General features: G+C 41.7%; 2 protein-coding genes across 6 annotated transcripts in view; one reads left to right on the top strand and one right to left on the bottom strand.

Moving 5' to 3' along the window:
• LOC122561541 (histidine ammonia-lyase-like) overlaps positions 1 to 1,111 on the top strand; it is a 65,213-nt gene extending 64,102 nt beyond the window's left edge. For all 3 annotated transcript variants that reach the window (XM_043713298.1, XM_043713297.1, XM_043713299.1), the window contains one exon: positions 434 to 1,111. In XM_043713298.1, the coding sequence (XP_043569233.1) occupies positions 434 to 565 (132 nt within the window). In that variant the 3' untranslated portion in view covers positions 566 to 1,111. The remainder of the gene's footprint in view (positions 1 to 433) is intronic.
• amdhd1 (amidohydrolase domain containing 1) overlaps positions 1 to 18,086 on the bottom strand; it is a 44,296-nt gene that overhangs the window by 7,267 nt on the left and 18,943 nt on the right. Inside the window, exon 9 of one of the 3 annotated variants that reach the window (XM_043713300.1) lies at positions 7,436 to 7,602. The exons of 1 other annotated variant lie outside the window; for it this stretch is intronic. In XM_043713300.1, the coding sequence (XP_043569235.1) occupies positions 7,485 to 7,602 (118 nt within the window). In that variant the 3' untranslated portion in view covers positions 7,436 to 7,484. Of the gene's footprint in view, positions 1 to 7,435; positions 7,603 to 9,914; positions 10,326 to 18,086 lie in introns of those variants that run through there. One more of the 3 variants, XM_043713301.1, reaches the window with a different exon arrangement.

Genomic DNA, 18,086 nt, shown 5'->3' on the forward strand with positions numbered 1-18,086 from the left:
GCATGGCCAATTCACCTGACCCTGCACATCTTTGGACTGTGGGAGGAAACCGGAGCACCCGGAGGAAACCCACGCAGACACGGGGAGAACGTGCAAACTCCACACAGTCAGTCGCTTGAGGCGGGAATTGAACCCGGCTCTCAGGCGCTGTTATCCATTCCTTTCTCTGCCTGATTGCTGTTCTCGCTCTCTGGGCTCCATCTTCACCTGTTGTTTACTCCTTCCCCTATCCCCACTCCATCTCTAGCACATATACTGTACCAACCATTTCCTAGCTACTAACATGTTCTGAAGAAAGGACCCGAAACGTTAACTCTGCCTTCTCTTCACAGGCACTGCCAGACCCACGATTTTTGGTTTTGTGTCATTACACTTTGCTGAGCAGCGATTGGATTTATTTCTGTTACTGATTGACATTTCTTCCCCCTTTTAGGTGTGGGAGGTGGCACACCCTTATATTGAAAAATACAGATCAGCCAATCTACCGGAGGCCAGGCCCATTTCACCAACTGCTTTTACCCTGGAGCCTCCAATGTCTCCCTGCAAGAGAGCACGGATTGAATAGTATAATCGCAGTCTGCTTCAGGCAATCACCTGACATGAACTATCATATGAGCACAACGTATGTAATAAAAATACCACGGATGTTGGAAACTGAAATAAAAATAGAAAGTGATGGGGAAATGCAACAGTGCAGAAAATGCATCTGTGCAAAGAGAAACTGAGTTTCTCCATCACTGTGCTCTTATTTGAGAGCTCTGTGTTAACCTTTCTGTAATATTCATACACAACTGTGCAGATCAATTTTTAAAAATAATGTTTACAAGCTCCAAACACATTTTAATTTTGTGTAGTTAAATTGTCAAGACTGTGTTCCCTTATGTGATGTGATACCTAAGTAACAAAGGTTAGCAACAGCAGTCTGCCTGAGTTTTCCAGAGTACCAACGGTGTCGATAGATGCAGAAAGGTCAGTGCTCTTTGCCTGACACACTTTTAAAGACGCAACTTTGTGCATCACTGGTATATTGATGGAGAAATGGCACCTGTGCTGTCGACTCCCTGCCTTTTAAGAAAATACAATACAAAGCAATTAAAGATTTTAACTATTACCCTGCTCTGCCTCTGTGTTCAGTTTTGTTCAACTTCCTCAGTTTTGTTTGCAGTGCTCATTTCTTTCTTTATTAGAATGTTTCTTTACCTGACTGACATCAGTGGTTTTGATAATTGGCATCTTTCTGTTTGTGAGAAATGGGGGTAATGCAGCCTGAGAGTTTTTCTGGGAGTACACAATGTAGCGATCCTCCACAGGTACCATACGTAGAGTTGTTCTTTGGTGCTGACTTATCCCTTGACATATCCTTGGTAACCTGCATTAATGCTTTCTTTTCAGGAATGAGAGACTTCTAAAGGGTTCTGAAGAAGAGTCAAACCAGACTAAAAACTAACTGTGTTTCCTGCCACACATGCTGCCAAATCTGACAAATTTCTCCAGCATTTTGTTTTTGTGAGAGATGTCTGTTATGTGCAGAGTCTAGAGAAACTGGGAATCTTCTTCTCTCAAGAAGAGCAGGAGAGGTTTGATAGAAATGTTCCAAATCCTGATGGATTTTGATGGGGTAAGTTGGGGGAACGTCCTTTATTGCCAGAAGAGACAGTAACCAAAGAACATGAATGCAAACACCTGATTTTCCTTTTGATGTTATAAATTGTTATCGTCTGGAGGGCACAGTCTGAAAAGCTGATGGAAACAGAATCTATTGGAAATTTCAACAAAAAGTTAATTGAATGTACAAAAGTCTCTGACTGAAGTTTGTAAACTGGTGTTCACCTTTATAGAGGAGAAAGTGAGGACTGCAGATGCTGGAGATCAGAGCTGAAAATGTGTTGCTGGAAACGAGCAGGTCAGGCAGCATCCAAGGAACAGGAGAATCGACGTTTCGGGCATAAGCCCTTCTTCACCTTTATAGAGTCAGAGTCATACAGCACGGAAGCAGACCCTTTGGTCCAACTTGTCCATATGAACCAGACATCACAATCTGACCTAGTTTCATGTTCCAATGTTTGGCCCATTTCTCTCTAAACCTTTCCTATTCACATACCCATCCAGATGCCTTTTAAATGTTGTAGTTGTACCATCTCCACTATTTCCTCTGGCAGCTCATTCCATACATGTAGTACCCTCTGAATGATAAGATTACCCCTCAGGTCCTTTTTCAATGTTTCCCCCCTCACCTTAAACCTATGCCCTCTAGTTTAGCGCTCCCACACGCTATAAAAGAGACCTTGGCTATTTACCCTACCTACTTTTTGACCTTTTAGGAATTGGGGCATTGGACATTGTTCTCTCAAAACCTGATTCTGTTGTTTCCTGTCAACAACTTTTGTCTTGGGTGGTTTCAGCAAATCAATTGCCATATGGGCAGTACAGTGGCTCAGTGGTTAACAGTGGTGCCACACTGTGCCAGGGACCCAGTTCAACTCTACCCTCAGGCAACTGTCTGTGTGGAGTTTGCACATTCTCCCCATGTCTGCATGGGTTTCCTCCAAGTGCTGCAGTTTTCTCCTACAGTTCAAAGATGTGCAAGTTAAGTGGATTGGCCATGGGAAATGCGGAAGGGAAGGGTGGGGGGTGGATTCATTGTCTGAGCAAACCTTTCTATCAAGCTATTTGTGGCTGTATGGCTGGTCCAGGATTGGACCAAAGCTATAATGGAGTCTGGGTGTGTCAAATTGATCAAAACTAATGAAAATATTTCATATGATACAATCAAACTTGTTTATTCCCAATATAGTCAGCAAAAAAAATGTAGAATCACAACAAATGATTTTTCTCTGTTCTTATAGCTCCTGTGACCACCAGGTGTCCCTCTTTGTGGCTTCCAATTATTTCTTGGCACCTTTTATTGTGAGGAGAAAGTGAGGACTGCAGATGCTGGAGATCAGAGCTGAAAATGTGTTGCTGGAAAAGTGCAGCAGGTCAGGCAGCATCCAGGGAACAGGATGCCCGAAACGTCGATTCTCCTGTTCCCTGGATGCTGCCTGACCTGCTGCGCTTTTCCAGCAACACATTTTCAGCACCTTTTATTGTGAAACAATCTGACAACAGGTGACTCGTGACAACCTTCTTTATTTTGGAAATCTCTATTCTTCCTTTATGCCGGCAACTAATCCTCAAATTTTGCTCAGCATCTTTTGTCAAACTTCCATTGTCTCAAACAGAACAGTTACTCACATCACACTATATGGCAAACATTTCTCAGATTTCCCTTCTGTAGGATTCCATTTCGAATATTGGATAAATGCAACCCTACATCCATAGCTTCTATATCCTACATATCTTATAACCTATATCCATAGGCTATATTTCAGCAGGTAAGGTACTTGTAACTACCTCTTTTTATTTTCTTCACTTCCTGGGCCAACTTTTATTACTCTTTCCCACTAAGAATATGAAGAGCCCTGCCCTATGTTAATAGGCACTTGGAAGATTGGCAATGTGATGTATTGCTAAAGAGGACTAATTTATACATTCTGTCCTCTTAGGCTGAAAACTGAACTGTACAACTTTCTGCTTTTAATTTCGTCATTGTTTTATTTGCTCTCAAGACTTCCTCAGAGGGATGTTTCATATAGCATTCCACTCCACTAAAGTCATTGGGTCTAGTCTCAACACACAAACAGTTTAACAGACAAATCAAAATTCTTAATAGGTCTGCTTCTTTAGAGTCATAGTCACACAGCACAGAAACAGACCCTTTGGTCCAACTCATCCATTGCTGACCAAGTTTCCCAAATAAACTAGTTATATTTGTCTGTGTTTGGCCCATGTCCATACAAACCTTTTCTATTCATATACCTGTCAAATGTCTTTTAAATATTGTAATTGTACCTGCGTTCATCATTTCCTCTGGCAGTTTATTCCACATACAAACCACCCATGTGTGAAAATGTTGCACTCAGGTCCCTTTGAAATCTTTTTCCTCTTCCCTTAAAGTAAGGACCTTTCTGTAAGGACCTGCCTGATTTACCAGAATGCGATTTACACTTTCCAAAGCAGACTGTTGATCCAAATTCTTGAAAAACCCAGATCAGGTATCGGTCATCTTGGCCAATCTGTTCAATCAAAAAATTGTGTTCAGGAAAATAATAAAACTAGTGTTCCTTTATCACATTGTCATTTTATTTCTCTGAACTAGCTGGTTCTCAGGATCCCCAGGAAAATGGCTTCTTGGTGTGTGTTGTGAAGAGAGTTGTCCATGTTATGCATGGTCTACCTTGTCCTGAAAAGAGTGCAGCTTGCTGTAGGTTTTCCTGAGAAGTAACTTCGAAGTTAATTTCTCATTCCATCTGATAAAGTTTGTCCCTGATTCACTCACAAGCATGCCTGCCAATGTTTTGCTATAGTATCAGTAGAATGTTGATTTAAGCTGAATTCAGCTTAACTTGTAAAAACAGAACTGATAAAAGACCAGAGACTCACGGAATTATTCAACCAATAAACACAGTTGTTAAGTTTCCCTTCAACTTGCAAAAATGCACCTTTTATGTCAATTGATGGACCTTCCCAAGAGTATGTTGCTAAGGGAGCTGAGAAATGTTTTATTTATTCACTTGTGGGACATGAATGTCGCTGGCTGGTCCAGCGTTTATTATCTGCCCCTAGTCGCTCTTAAGAAGGTGATGGTGAGCTGCCTTCTTGAATCGCTGCAGTCCATCAGGTTTACCCATAATGCTATTAGAGAATTCCAGGATGTTGACCTAATGACAGTGAAGGAACGGCAAATATTTCCAAGTCAAAATGGTGATTGGCTTGGAGTAGAACTTACATGTGCTGGTGTTCCCTTGTATCTGCTTCCCTTGTCCTTTTAGATGGAAGTGTTTGTGAGTTTCAAAGGTGCTGTTTCAGGATCTCTGGTGAATTACTGCTTTGCAACTTGTAGATAGTGCACACTGGTACTACTGCATATTGTGGAGGGAGTGATGCCTGTCAAGCAGGTTGCTTTGTCCTGGAAGGTGCCAACTTTCCTTGGTGTTGTTTGAGCTGCACCCATCCAGGCAAGTGTGCATTTCATCACACTCCTGACTTGTGCCTTGTAGATGCTGAACAGGCTTTGGGGAGTCAACAGGTGAGTTACTCGTTGCAGTATTCCTAGCCTCTGACCTGTGCATGTAGCCACTGTGTTTATGTAGTAAATCCAGTTGAGTTTCTGGTCAATGGTAACCCCCAGGATGTTAATAGTGGGAAATTCAGTGCTGGTAACACCATTGAATGTCAATAGGAGATGGTTAGATTTTCCCTTATTGTAGATGGTCAAAGCTAAGCATTTGTGTGGTAGGAATGCTACTTGCCACTTGCCGGCCCAAGCTTGGATATTGTCCAGATCTTGTTGCATTTGAACATGGATTGCTTCAATCTCTGAGGAGTCATAAATGATGCTGAACATTGTCCAATAATCAGTGAATATCCCCACTTCTGACCTGAGGTGGAGGGAAGGTCATGATGAAGCAGTTGACGATAGTTGGTCCTTGGACACTACCTGAGGATCTCCTGCAGAGATGTCCTGGAGCTGAGATGACTGACTTCCAACAACTAAATCACCTTCTTATGTGCCAGGTATAACTCCAACCAGTGGAGAGTTTACCATTCGATAGTTTTGCTCGGGCTCATTGATGCCGCACTTGGTCAAATTTGATGTCAAGTGCTGTCATTCTCCTCTCACTTCACCTCCAGACTGTACTTTGGGTGTTTCTACATCCCAAGGCTTGCCATTGTTCAAGAAAGCAGCTGACTACCACTTTCTCCAGGACAATTAGGGATGAGTATGTGTTTAGCACACTTGCCTTCATTGCTCAGACCATTGAGTGTGGGAATTGGGCGATCATGTTGCGGTTGTCCAGAATGTTGGTGAGGTCACTTTTGGAGTACTATGTACAATTCTGATCACCCTGCTATAGGAAGGATATTGTTAAATTGGAGAGGGTTCAGAAAAGATTTACCAGGATGTCGGATTGGAGGGTTTGATTTGTAAGGAAAGGCTGGGATGTTTTTCCCTGGAGCACCAGAGATTCAGGGGTGACTGTATAGTGGTTTATAAAATCATGAGAGATATAGATAAGGTGAAAAGCAAAGGTCTTTTCCCGAGGGTGAGGGAGTTCAAAAGAAGGGGAAAATATTTTTAAGGTGAGAGGAGAAGGATTTAAAAGGGAACTGAGGGCAATTTTTTCACACAGGGTTGATATATAGAATGAACTGCCAGAGGAAGATAGATAAAGGTACACACAACATTTAAAAGACATTTGGACAGTTACATGAATAGGAAAAGTTTGGAGTGATGAAGGGTGTGGATCCAAAATGTTAACTCTGATTTCTCTCCATAGATGTTGGCATACCTGCTGAGCTTTTCCAGCAATTTCTGTTTTGGTTCTGATTTCCAGCATCAACAGTTCTTTCAGTTTTTATTTAGGTTTGGATGGATATGGGCCAAACAAAGGCAAATGGTGCTAGTTTACTTTGGAAAAGTTGGTCAGCATGGATAAAGGGTCTGTTTCCATGCTATATGACTATAAGACTATGACAATAAATACTGGCCCAGCCAGTGATGTACACTTACCATTAATGATGTTTTGAAAAAGTAATAATTCATCAGCTGATAGAGTTATCCTGTGGAATGAAAGATTGTCAAGTATCCCATTAATTTCCAAATCCTAAGCTTAATAGGATTGGATGTTCTGTGTTAAGGTTTCAAAACAAGCAGCCTTTGTGAAATTAGGAAAATAAAAATTGACAAAGACAAATTGGAAATCAACCAAGTTGGTGCTGTTTCTCTGGCTGGGTCTGGCCTCTAAGGTATCTTTTGGGTTGCCAGTCGTCCAAGCCATCTCCAGGAGTGAGATTCATTTCTTGGACATGATTTCAGTCAACTTGAGGGACATGAAAAATAATCGTCCCTTTTTCTCACATCCTTTAATGACTTCATTCGTGATTCAAAGATCAGAGATAGTGGGAAGGCCATGGTTGGTCTGCAGGTAGGGTCAATTTACAGGTTGGGATTTCAGGTGGTGAAAGCTGCAGAAATATGTCCTATTGTAACTGAAAAAACTCAGTCACCAGGATGTGCTGCCAAACCACAAAGTGCAGTCAGCCAGTGGTTTAGCTGGGGTCAATGTTGGTTGTGATTAGCTGTAGAATCAGCATATTTCAGTCACAGAAAAGAGAAAGGCTAAGAGGAGATCTGATAGAGGCTTTCAAAATCAGAAGCATTCTGGACTGAGTAAACAGGGAGATACTGTCCCTGTTTGTAAAGGACAGGGCACAGCTTTAAAGTGGAGTAAATGTCAGGTCAGATAACACTTTCCTTCTACAAGTAGCTAGAATGCACTGCCTGGAAATGTGGTGGAAGCAGGTTCAATTGAATCTTCAAGAGGGTATCAGATGTTTATTAAATAGAAATAACATACAGGATATGGAGAAAAGGCAAGTGTTTAGCATGAAGACAAAATGCCCAGAGAGCTGGTGCAGACATAGTGAACAGAAGGCCTCCTATTGCACCCGAACAGTTCTCTAATTCTGTGATTATCAAAATGCAGGCAACCAATAGATCTGTACAAGAAAAAAAAGGAAGAAGTTTTTGTTCATCTTCAACAAGTAGTTTATTGAGGTGCAATTCTCTGTCACTTTGAATTTAGAGCTAATTAGTAAAATGATATAATATTTTGAATTCATAAGGTATCATTAGCATAGTTCCTGTGATACTATTGAGCACTGACGACACAAATTAATTGTCATCTTGCTTCAGGGTTTTCTACAAAGCAATCTGAAACCCGAAACAAGGTTGTGTTACGATATGAAGATGGACAGCCAAATCAAATCAGCCTCCCATTCCCTGGAATTACAACACAGTCAAATTAAATTACTTAATGACCCTTAAAATTAACCCCAATGGCTACTAATCTTTTTTTTAAGTAACAGGTACCAGACTTTGTGATTAACTAATACTAGACACCAGATTTCTAGCATAAATAAAATACTTAACAATTTATTAATACAATAGCTTTAGCACATCAAAATTAGACAAGATAATGTAATTAATGTCTATGATTTAAACCTAATCTTCTTTGATTCTAGTCCCCATTCTTGTGCAAGGTCAGACAAACAAAGAGACATAGTTAAGGGAGAAATCAAAAGAAAAAAAATGAGAAAAAAAATGTCATAACAAAGTTCACTTAAAGCAGATTCCATGATTTGTAATCTCACAGGCACATGGGCTGTATCTTTCCTGGCTTCTGAAGATACTAATGCATGCAAATAGCATTCAGTAAAGTCTGAGGAATATCCATATAATACTTTGAATTGAGATTCTATTCATTGAACTTTCAATAACATGATAAAGGGAGGATAACCAGGGAGCAATCAAACCTCCATCCTGTAGCTTTCACAGTCTCAATTGTTATATCTTAAACACAGTTCCAAAACCAGTTCAAACTTAGGTTTGTCTTTCTTAGACTGGTCAACCCACAGAGAGGCCCCAGTTAACATTTAATATCTGCTATCTGTTTGACCACAATGTATCCCAAAACCGAAACATCTGCTATCTTTTTTGAACAAAAATCAACCTGCAATTAACATTCAGGCCTGGCCTCATAAGCAAACATCAGTTTGTTCCCCCTTTATTTTTAAACAAGCTGCTACGCACTCCGAAGATTATGAGGGATAGGATTTCTGACTATTTGGAAAAGCATAGAATGATTAAAGGCAGTCAGCATGGCTTTGTGAGGGGCAGGTCATGTCTCACAAATCTTATTGAGTTCTTTGAGAAGGTGATGAGGTATGTTGACGAAGATCGAGCAGTGGATATAGTGTATATGGACTTCAGCAAGGCATTTGATAAGGTTCCCCATGCAAAGGCTCATTTATAAAGTCGGGAGGTATGGGATACAGGGAGATTTGGCTGTATGGATTCAGAATTGGTTGGCTGACAAAAGGCAGAGAATGGTTGCAGATAGAAAGTATTCTGCCTGGAGGTCAGTGGTGAGTGGTGTCCGGCAGGGCTCTGTTCTCGGGCCTCTGTTCTTTGTAGTTTTTACAATGACTTGGATGAGGAGGTTGAGGGGTGGGTTAGTAAACTTGCTATTGACACAAAGGTTGGAGGTGCCGTTGATAGTATCAAGGGTTATTGCAGGCTGCAGCATGACATAGACAGGATGCAGAGCTGGGCTGAGAAATGGGGCAGATGGAGTTCAACCTGGATAAATGTGAAATGATGCAATTTGGAAGGTCGAACTCGAATGCTGAATATAGAATTAAAGACAGGATTCTTGGCAGTGTGGAGGAACAGAGGGATCTTAGTGTTCAAGTGCATAGATCTTGCAATGTTGCCACCCAAGTGGATAGGGTTGTTAAGAAAGCATATGGTATTTTGGCTTTCATGAACAGGGTGATCGAGTTTAAAGCCACGAGGTTTTGCTGTAGCTCTACAAGACCCTGGTGAGACCACACTTGGAATATTGTGTCCACTTCTGGTCGCCATATTATAGGAAAGATATGGAGGCATTGGACAGGGTGCAAAGAAGGTTTACCAGATGCTGCCTGGACTGGAGGGCTTGTCTTATGAAGAGAGGTTAACTAAGCTTGGACTTTTCTCTCTGCAGAGCAGGAAGAGAGGTGACCTGATCGAGATGTACAAGGTAATGAGAGGCATAGATAGAGCCAGAGACTTTTCCCCAGGGCAGGGTTGACTGGCATGAGGGGTCATAGTTTTAAGATATCAGGGGGAAGGTATAGAAGAAATGTCAGAGGTAGATTCTTTACGCAGAGAGTTGTGAATGTATGGAATGTGTTGCCAGAAGTTGTGGTGGAAGCAGAGTCATTAGAGACGTTTAAGCGACTGCTAGACATGCACTTGGATATTAGTGAATTGAGGGGTGCATAGGTTAGGTTATTTTATTTTAGATTAGGAATATCCTTGGCACAACATCGTGGGTCTAGGGGCCTGTTCTGTGCTGTACTTTCCTATGTTCTATGTTCTATTACTTTTAGTTCTCAGCTCTCAGTTCACGACTCCAAACCAAAAATGAATAAAAAATAACAAATGAAATAATAGAAGATCAGGAAGGGTTCTATCAGTTGCTGATCTATCTATTTTAGTTACTCGTACTCTGGATGAAGTTCCTGCAGAATAGTTCACCATCATTTAGCTGAGGATTTGGACTCAGAACTGTTAATAATCCAGGCAGCTTTTATTTTCATATGCGATCTTTCCTTTGGTAATGACATACTTGATTAGATCCTGATGACCTCCAAACTGATAAATCAAGTGCTCCCACCTTTAAAACAAAAGACAGGGATTTACTCTGGCAATGTATGTATCACACTGCAGCTTTCTAAAATAATCTTAATTCCGGCTTCAACTTGGAAACATCAACTGCATTTGCAGAAGTTGGAGCAAAGTGTAAAAAAAGAGAGCAGCACCCAGATCAAAAAAGGATGATGTATACAATCAGAGCTGAAAATGTGATGCTGGAAAAGCGCAGCAAGTCAGGCAGCATCCAAGGAGCAGGAGAATCGACGTTTCGGGCATGAGCCCTTCTTCAGGAATGAGGATTCCTAAGGAGGATCCCCTCCTTGGATGCTGCCTGACCTGCTGCGCTTTTCCAGCAACACATTTTCAGCTCTGATCTCCAGCATCTGCAGTCCTCACTTTCTCCTAGTTGATGTATACAATTAGCAGATTAAATGTAATGAAGGCATTGATCTGCCCAAAAGGGGCAAAAACAACAAGCTAAATTCATTGGTATGTTGTAGATTTTTCAACTCCTTATAAAGAAAGACTTGCAGTTATATAGCACCCTGTGCATCTGAAAGTAAAGGAAATGCTTTGAACATAATTTATTACTATAAAATGGGAAACATGACACCCAAGCAACACTAGTATGAGAATGAGCAGAGAATTTATTTTTCTGGTGCCAATGAGGGTTAAATATGAGTGAGGACAACAGACTTAATATTCCTTCTGAATAATGCCAGGGTGTCTTTTACATCCACCGGAGAGGGTGGAAAGCTCTTTGGTTAACGTCTCATCTGAAGCAATCCCCGAGATCTGCACTGAAGTTTCAGCCTTGATTTATTTGATAATCCAAACTGAGACTTGAACCCATCACTGGTTCATTCTGCTGGACCATTGGTAGCTGCTGAATTTTGTAAGCTATTCCTGCAGGAGATTTGCAGTCATTATATGCCACACTTGTACTACTTTCATACATCCACTGTCATCCAACTATGCCTAGATTTTTAAAAATTCATTCACAGGATGTGGGTATTGTTGGCTGGGCCAGTATTTATTGCCCATCCCTAGTTGCCATTGAGAAGGTGGTGGCGAGCTGTCTTCTTGAACAGCTGTTATCCTTATGCAGTGACCATCAGTGTTTGGGGTGGCATGATGGCTCCATGGTTAGCACTGCTGCCTCACAGCAAGGGACCCAGGTTTGATTCCTACCTCAGGTAACTGTCCGTGGGAAGTTTGCACATTCTCCCCATGTCTGCATGGGTTTCCTCTGGGTGTTCTGGTTTCCTCCCACTATCCAAAGATGTGCACGTCAGCTGAATTGGCCATGCTAAATTGCCCATAGTGTTACGTTCATTAGTCAAGGGGAATATAGGGTAGGGGAATGGGTCTGGGTGGATTATTCTTTGGAGAGTCAGTGTGGACTTGTTTGGCCTAATGGCCTGTTTCCATACTGTAGGGAATCTAATCTAATCTAATCCATAAACCCACAATACCATTGGAAATTTGAGTTGAATGAGCTTCTGGTCAATAGTAACCCCAGGATGTTGACAATGTGGAAATTCAGTGATGGCATCTCCATTGATTGTCAGGGGATGGAAGTTAAATGATCTCTTTTGGAAACGGTCATTGCCTGGTATTTATGTGATGTGAATGTCACTTGCTACTTGTTGGCCCAAGCCTGGATGTTGTCCAGATCTTATTGCATTTGAGCATGGACTGCTCCCCAGTATCTGGGGAGTTCTGAATGGTGCTGAACATTGTGCAGTCATCAGTGAACATGCCCACTTGTGGACCTTATGATGGAGGGAAGGTCATTGATAAAGCCCTTCATGATTGGGCCTTGAGTACGACCCTGAGGAACTCCTACAGAGTTGTTCTGGAGTTGATTTGACTGACTTCCAACAACTACAATCATCTTCCTTTGCACCAAATATGACTCCTATCAGCAGAGAGTTTTCCCCCATTGACCCCCCTCTCCCTCCTCTCTTCACATTGCCCTCAAGAAGAGATCATGAGTAATGATTAATTAACCTGCTCACTGGTCTGTAAACCAGGGCATTTGTATAAACAGCACTTTTTCAAATGGTTTGAGACAATGGGAGAGATAATCACTTTATACCAGTGTAAATGAAGTCAGTAATTCATGACATCGTTATAAATTGGGCTCTGACAGCGAAAGTGGGACTTGAACCCATGATCTCCTGGCTCAGACTGGGGTGTGCCAACCACTGAGCCACAGTCAAAATTGCAGCCTTGCCATCAGTGACTTAAATCCCAGTCTCCCATATGACAAGCTGTGCACCAACCATTACACAGATGCTTAAAAAAACAGAATCTACAGCTTTCCTTTTCAAATCTGGATTATCCAATAATTTAAACAACCAAATTAACAACAGCAGCAACTTTGATTTATATAGCACCCATAACTTAAAGAAACACCACAAGGCAGTACATGAGAGTGACTATAAAGCAGAATCTGACATCAAATCATGCAAGGTTCCACCTAGGCAGCTCACCAATGGTTTGGGTGGGCTTAAATAGGAAACAACTGTGGAAAGGCAAAGAGGATTAGAGAGAGAATTCGAGAATTTTGATAGCAAAGTAGAAATTCAGGATGATGATAATTACACTCCAATAAATGACCTTCAATCCATCATATAGTCAAGAGTAGGGATGTTCATCAATGATTGCACAATGTTCAGCACCATTCACAACTCTTCAGGTACTGAAGCAATCCATGTTCAAATGCAACAAGATCTGGGCAATATCCAGGCTTGGATGATAACTAAACTATCAAAAGACACTTATTAGACCTCAGATGAAGTGTTATGTACAGTTATGGGTATCACCTTCTAGGAAAGGTGTAAATGCTTTAGAGAGAGTTCAATACAATATAGAATAATGGTTCCAGGAATGAGAAACATCAGTTTTGAGGATAGATTGAAGATGTTGGGACTGTTCTCTTTGGAGAGAAAAATGTTGAGTGGAGATTTGATAGCAGGCTGGGCAGAGTCGGTAGGGAGAAGCTGTACCTGCTTGTCAAAGAAACAAGAGCAAGAGCAACAGAGCATGGATTTAAAATGATGTGCAAAAGAAGCAAGGTGAAGTGAGATTAATAACTCAGTGAGTACTTAGTATATAGAATGCACTGCCTGGAAATGTGTTAGGGAAATGTGAGGCATTCAAGAGGGCATTGGATAATTACTGGGATAGAACTGGGTGAGACCCAGGGAAATAGAGAGGAAAGGGATCAATCTGAGACTGGTACAGTTGAGAAAAGAAGCGAGTCAAACAGGCAGGGACAAAGCAGAGAACAAGGTAGGACTGATAAATTAAACTGCATTTATTTCAATGCTAGAGGCCTAACATGGAGGGCAGATGAACTCAGGGCATGGTTAGGAACATGGGCCTGGGATATCATAGCAATTAAAAAAATGTGGCTTAGGGAAGGACAGGACTGGCAGCTTAATATTCCAGGATACAAATTCCAGGATACAGAATAGAAAGGGAGGCAAGAAAGGAGGGGGAATGATGTTTTTGACAAGGGATAGTGTTACAGCTGTACTTAGGGAGGATATTCCTGGGAATACATCCAGGGAAGTTATTTGGGTGGAACTGAGAAATAAGAAAGGGATGATCACCTTATTGGGATTGTATTATAGACCCCCTAATAGTCAACAGGAAATTGAGAAACAAATTTGTAAGAAGATTTCAGTTATCTGTAAGAATAATAGGTGATTATGGTAGGGGAATTTAACTTTCCAAACATAGACTGGGATTGCCATAGTGTTTAGATGGAGAGGAATTTGTTAAGCATGTACAAGAAATTTTTTGATTCAGTGCAAAACTTGACCTACTCTTGGGAAATGAGGCAGGGCAGGTGACTGAGGTGTCAGTGGGGGAGCACCTTGGGGCCAGCGACCATAATTCTATTCATTTTAAAATAGTGATGGAAAAGGATAGACCAGATCTAAAAGTTGAAGTTCTAAATTGGAGGAAGGTTAATTTTGAAGGTATTAGGCAAGAGCTTTCAAATGCTGATTGGGGGCAGATGTTCATAGGTAAAGGGACAGCTGGAAAATGTGAAGCCTTCAGAAATGCCTTCAGGGTGAAAGGAAAGGCTGGTAGGTATAGGGAATGCTGGATGACTGGAGAAAGTGAGGGTTTGGTTAAGAAAAAGAAAGAAGTATATGTCAGGTACAGACAGCAGTGATCGAGTGAATCCTTAGAAGAGTATAAAGGCAGTAGGAGTATACTTAAGAACGAAATCAGGAGGGCAAAAAGAGGACATGATATAGCTTTGGTAAATAGGATTAATTAAAATCCAGAGGCTTTTTACAAATAAATGAAGGACAGAAGGGTAACTAGGGAGCGAATAGGTCCTCTCAAAGCTCAGCAAGGCGGTCTTTGTGTGGAGCCGCAGGAGATGGGGGAGATACTAAATGTGAATTTTGCATCATTGTTTACTGTGGAGATCGATATTAAATGTAGGGAAATAGATGGTGACATCTTGAAATATTACAGAGGAGGAAGTGCTAGATGTCTTGAAACACAAAACGGTGAATCCCCAGGACCTGATCAGGTGTACCCTAAAACTCAGTGGGAAGCTAGGGAAGTGATTGCTGGGCCCCTTGCTGAGATATTTGTACCATCAATACTCACAGGTGAGGTGCCGGAAGACTGGAGGTTAGCCAACGTGGTACCACTATTTAAGAAGAGTGGTAAGGAAAAGCCAGGGAATTGTAGACTGGTGAGCCTGACGTTGGTGTTGGGCAAGTTGTTGGAGGGAATCCTGAGGATGTACATGTGTTTGCAAAGGCAAGGACTGATTAGGGATAGTCAACATGGCTTTGTGCATGGGAAATCATGCCTTATACACTTGATTGAGTTTTTTGAGTAACAAAGAGGATTGATGCGGGCGGAGCAGTGGACATGATCTATATGGACTTCAGTAAGGTGATTGACAAGGGTCCCCATGGGAGATTGGTTAGCAAGGTTAGATCTCATGGAATACAGGCAGAACTAGCCATTTGGATACAGAACTGGCTCAAAGGTAGAAGACGGAGGGTTGTTTTTTACACGGGAGACCTGTGACCAGTGGAATGCTACAGGGATCGGTGTTGGGTGCACTACTTTTCATCATATATATAAATGATTTGGATGTGAACATAGGAGGTGTAGTTAGTAAGTTTGCAGATGACACCAAAATTTGAGGTGTAGTGGACAGCAAAGAGGGTTACCTCAGAGTACAATGGGATCTTGATCAGATGGACCAATGAATTGAGGAGTGGCAGATGGATTTTAATTTAGATAAATGCGAGGTGTTGCATTTTGGGAAAGCAAATCTTAGCAGGACTTATACCCTTAAGTAGGGTCCAGGGGAGTGTTGCTGAACAAAGAGACCTTGGAGTGCAGGTTCATAGCTCCTAGAAAATAGAGTAGCAGGTAGATAGGATAGTGAAGAAGACATTGGTATGCTTTCCTTTATTGAGTACAGGAGTTGGGAGGTCATGTTGTGGCTGTACAGGATGTTGGTTCGGCCACTTTTGGAATATTGTGTGCAATTCTGGTCTCCTTCCTATCAGAAGGATGTTGTGAAACTTGAAAGGGCTCAGAAAAGATTTACAAGGATGTTGTCAGGGTTGGAGTATTTGAGTTATAAGGAGCGGTTGAATAGGCTGGGGCTGTTTTCACTGGAGCGTCGGAGGCTGAGGAGTGACCTTATAGAGGTTTACAAAATCGTGTGGGGCATGGAGAGGATAAATAGACAAAGTCTTTTCCCTGGGGTGGGGGAGTCCAGAACTATAGGGCATAGGTTTAGGGTGAGAGAGGAAAGATATTAAAAAAAGAGACCTGAGGGGCAATGTTTTCACACAGAGTGTGGTATGGGTATGGAATGACCTGCCAGAGGAAGTGGTGGAGGCTGGTACAATTGCAACATTTAAAAGGCATCTAGATGGGTATATGAATACGAAAGGTTTGGAGGAATATGGGCCGGATGCCGGCAAATGGGACTAGATTGGGTTGGAATATCTGGTCGGCATGGACGAGTTGGACCGAAGGGTCTGTTTCTGTGCTGTACACTACATGATGCTGTAGTGTGCAGGGAAAAGGGGGGAAGGCAGGAGATTGGCACTTGGTAATGATGCTCATTTGAAGTGCTAGTGTTGCACTATGGGCTGAATGGCCTCCTTCTGGACTATAATAATTCTACCATTATCACAGATCATTTACATGAAGCAATTTTTCTTTCAGAGGGGGTCCTCTACTTCTCTTAACTCCAGCAGCAAACATTCAGCAAATTGAATTCTAAAAACTATTAAAGATTTGTTACATGGAGAATAAGCTCGAGTTTCAAAGTCCATTTCAATAAAAGGGAAGTGAAGAGCAGGACACAAGCCAGTTCTTGCTGAAATATGATGTTGGTGGAGCGTTAACTCTAACAGTAGAAAATGTTAGATTTCCCTTTAATAGAAAGTTCAATGTCAGGTGACCCTTTGCATTGATTTGTAATTACAGCAAACCTTTTATTAATTGGTACCCATGGGACAAAGCAGTGTGCGAGTTAATCAGATAAGCAAGACTCCACCCAATCAATGTAAAATTACACACCAAGTCACGGAAACATAATGCATGTATGGAATGACCTGCCAGAGGAAGTGGTGGAGGCAACAATTGCAACATTTAAAAACCATCTGGATGGGTATATGACCATCACTATTATACTTAATTTACAGCATAAATTACTTCAATAATAAAGTAACTTTGCCTTAAACAAAAATTAGTACAGAGAGCCTTCTCACACGCTCCTTCAACTGACTGCTTTTTGAAACCATGAGGTGGAAGTGCCGATGTTGGACTGGGGCAGATTAAAAATCACACTGTGCCAAGTGACAGTACAACAGGTTTATTTGGAAGTACAAGCTTCAAACAAGCACTGTTCCTTCATCAGGTAACCAGTGGAGTAGGATCATTGGACATAGAATCTATAGCAAAAGATCATAGTGTCTTACAACTGATGCGAGATATTGAATAAACCTAGACTGCTGTTAATAGACAATAGGTGTAGGAGTAGGCCACTCTGCCCTTCGAGCCAGCACCACTATTCATTATGATCATGGCTGATCATCCTCAATCAGTATCCTGTTCCTGCCTTGTCCCCATAACCCTTGATTCCACTATCCTTAAGAGCACTATCCAACTCTTTCTTGAAAGTATCCAGAGACTTGGCCTCCACAGCCCTCTGGGGCAGAGCATTCCATACACCCACCACACTCTGGGTGAAGCAGTTTCTCCTCAACTCTGTTCTAAATGGCCTACCCCTTATTTTTAAACTGTGTCCTCTGGTTCTGGACTCACCCATCAGCAGAAACATGCTTCCTGCCTCCAAAATGTACAATCCTTTAATAATCTTATACGTCTCAATCAGATCCCCGCTCAGCCTTCTAAACTCAAGCGTATACGAGCCCAGTCGCTCCAATCTTTCAACGTAAGATAGTCCCGCCATTCCAGGAATTGACCTCGTGAACCTACGCTGCACTCTCTCAATAGCCAGAATGTCTTTCCTCAAATTTGGAGACCGGAACTGCACACAATACTCCAGGTGTGGTCTCACCAGGGCCCTGTACAGCTGCAAAAGAACCTCTTTGCTTCTATACTTAATTCCTCTTGTTATGAAGGCCAGCATGCTATTAGCTTTCTTCACTGCCTGCTGTACCTGCATGCTTACCTTCAGTGACTGGTGTACAAGAACACCCAGATATCGCTGTACTGCCCCTTTACCTAAATTGATTCCATTTAG

This window comes from Chiloscyllium plagiosum, chromosome 23 (genome assembly GCF_004010195.1).
Source record: "Chiloscyllium plagiosum isolate BGI_BamShark_2017 chromosome 23, ASM401019v2, whole genome shotgun sequence".
Classification (NCBI taxonomy): domain Eukaryota; kingdom Metazoa; phylum Chordata; class Chondrichthyes; order Orectolobiformes; family Hemiscylliidae; genus Chiloscyllium; species Chiloscyllium plagiosum.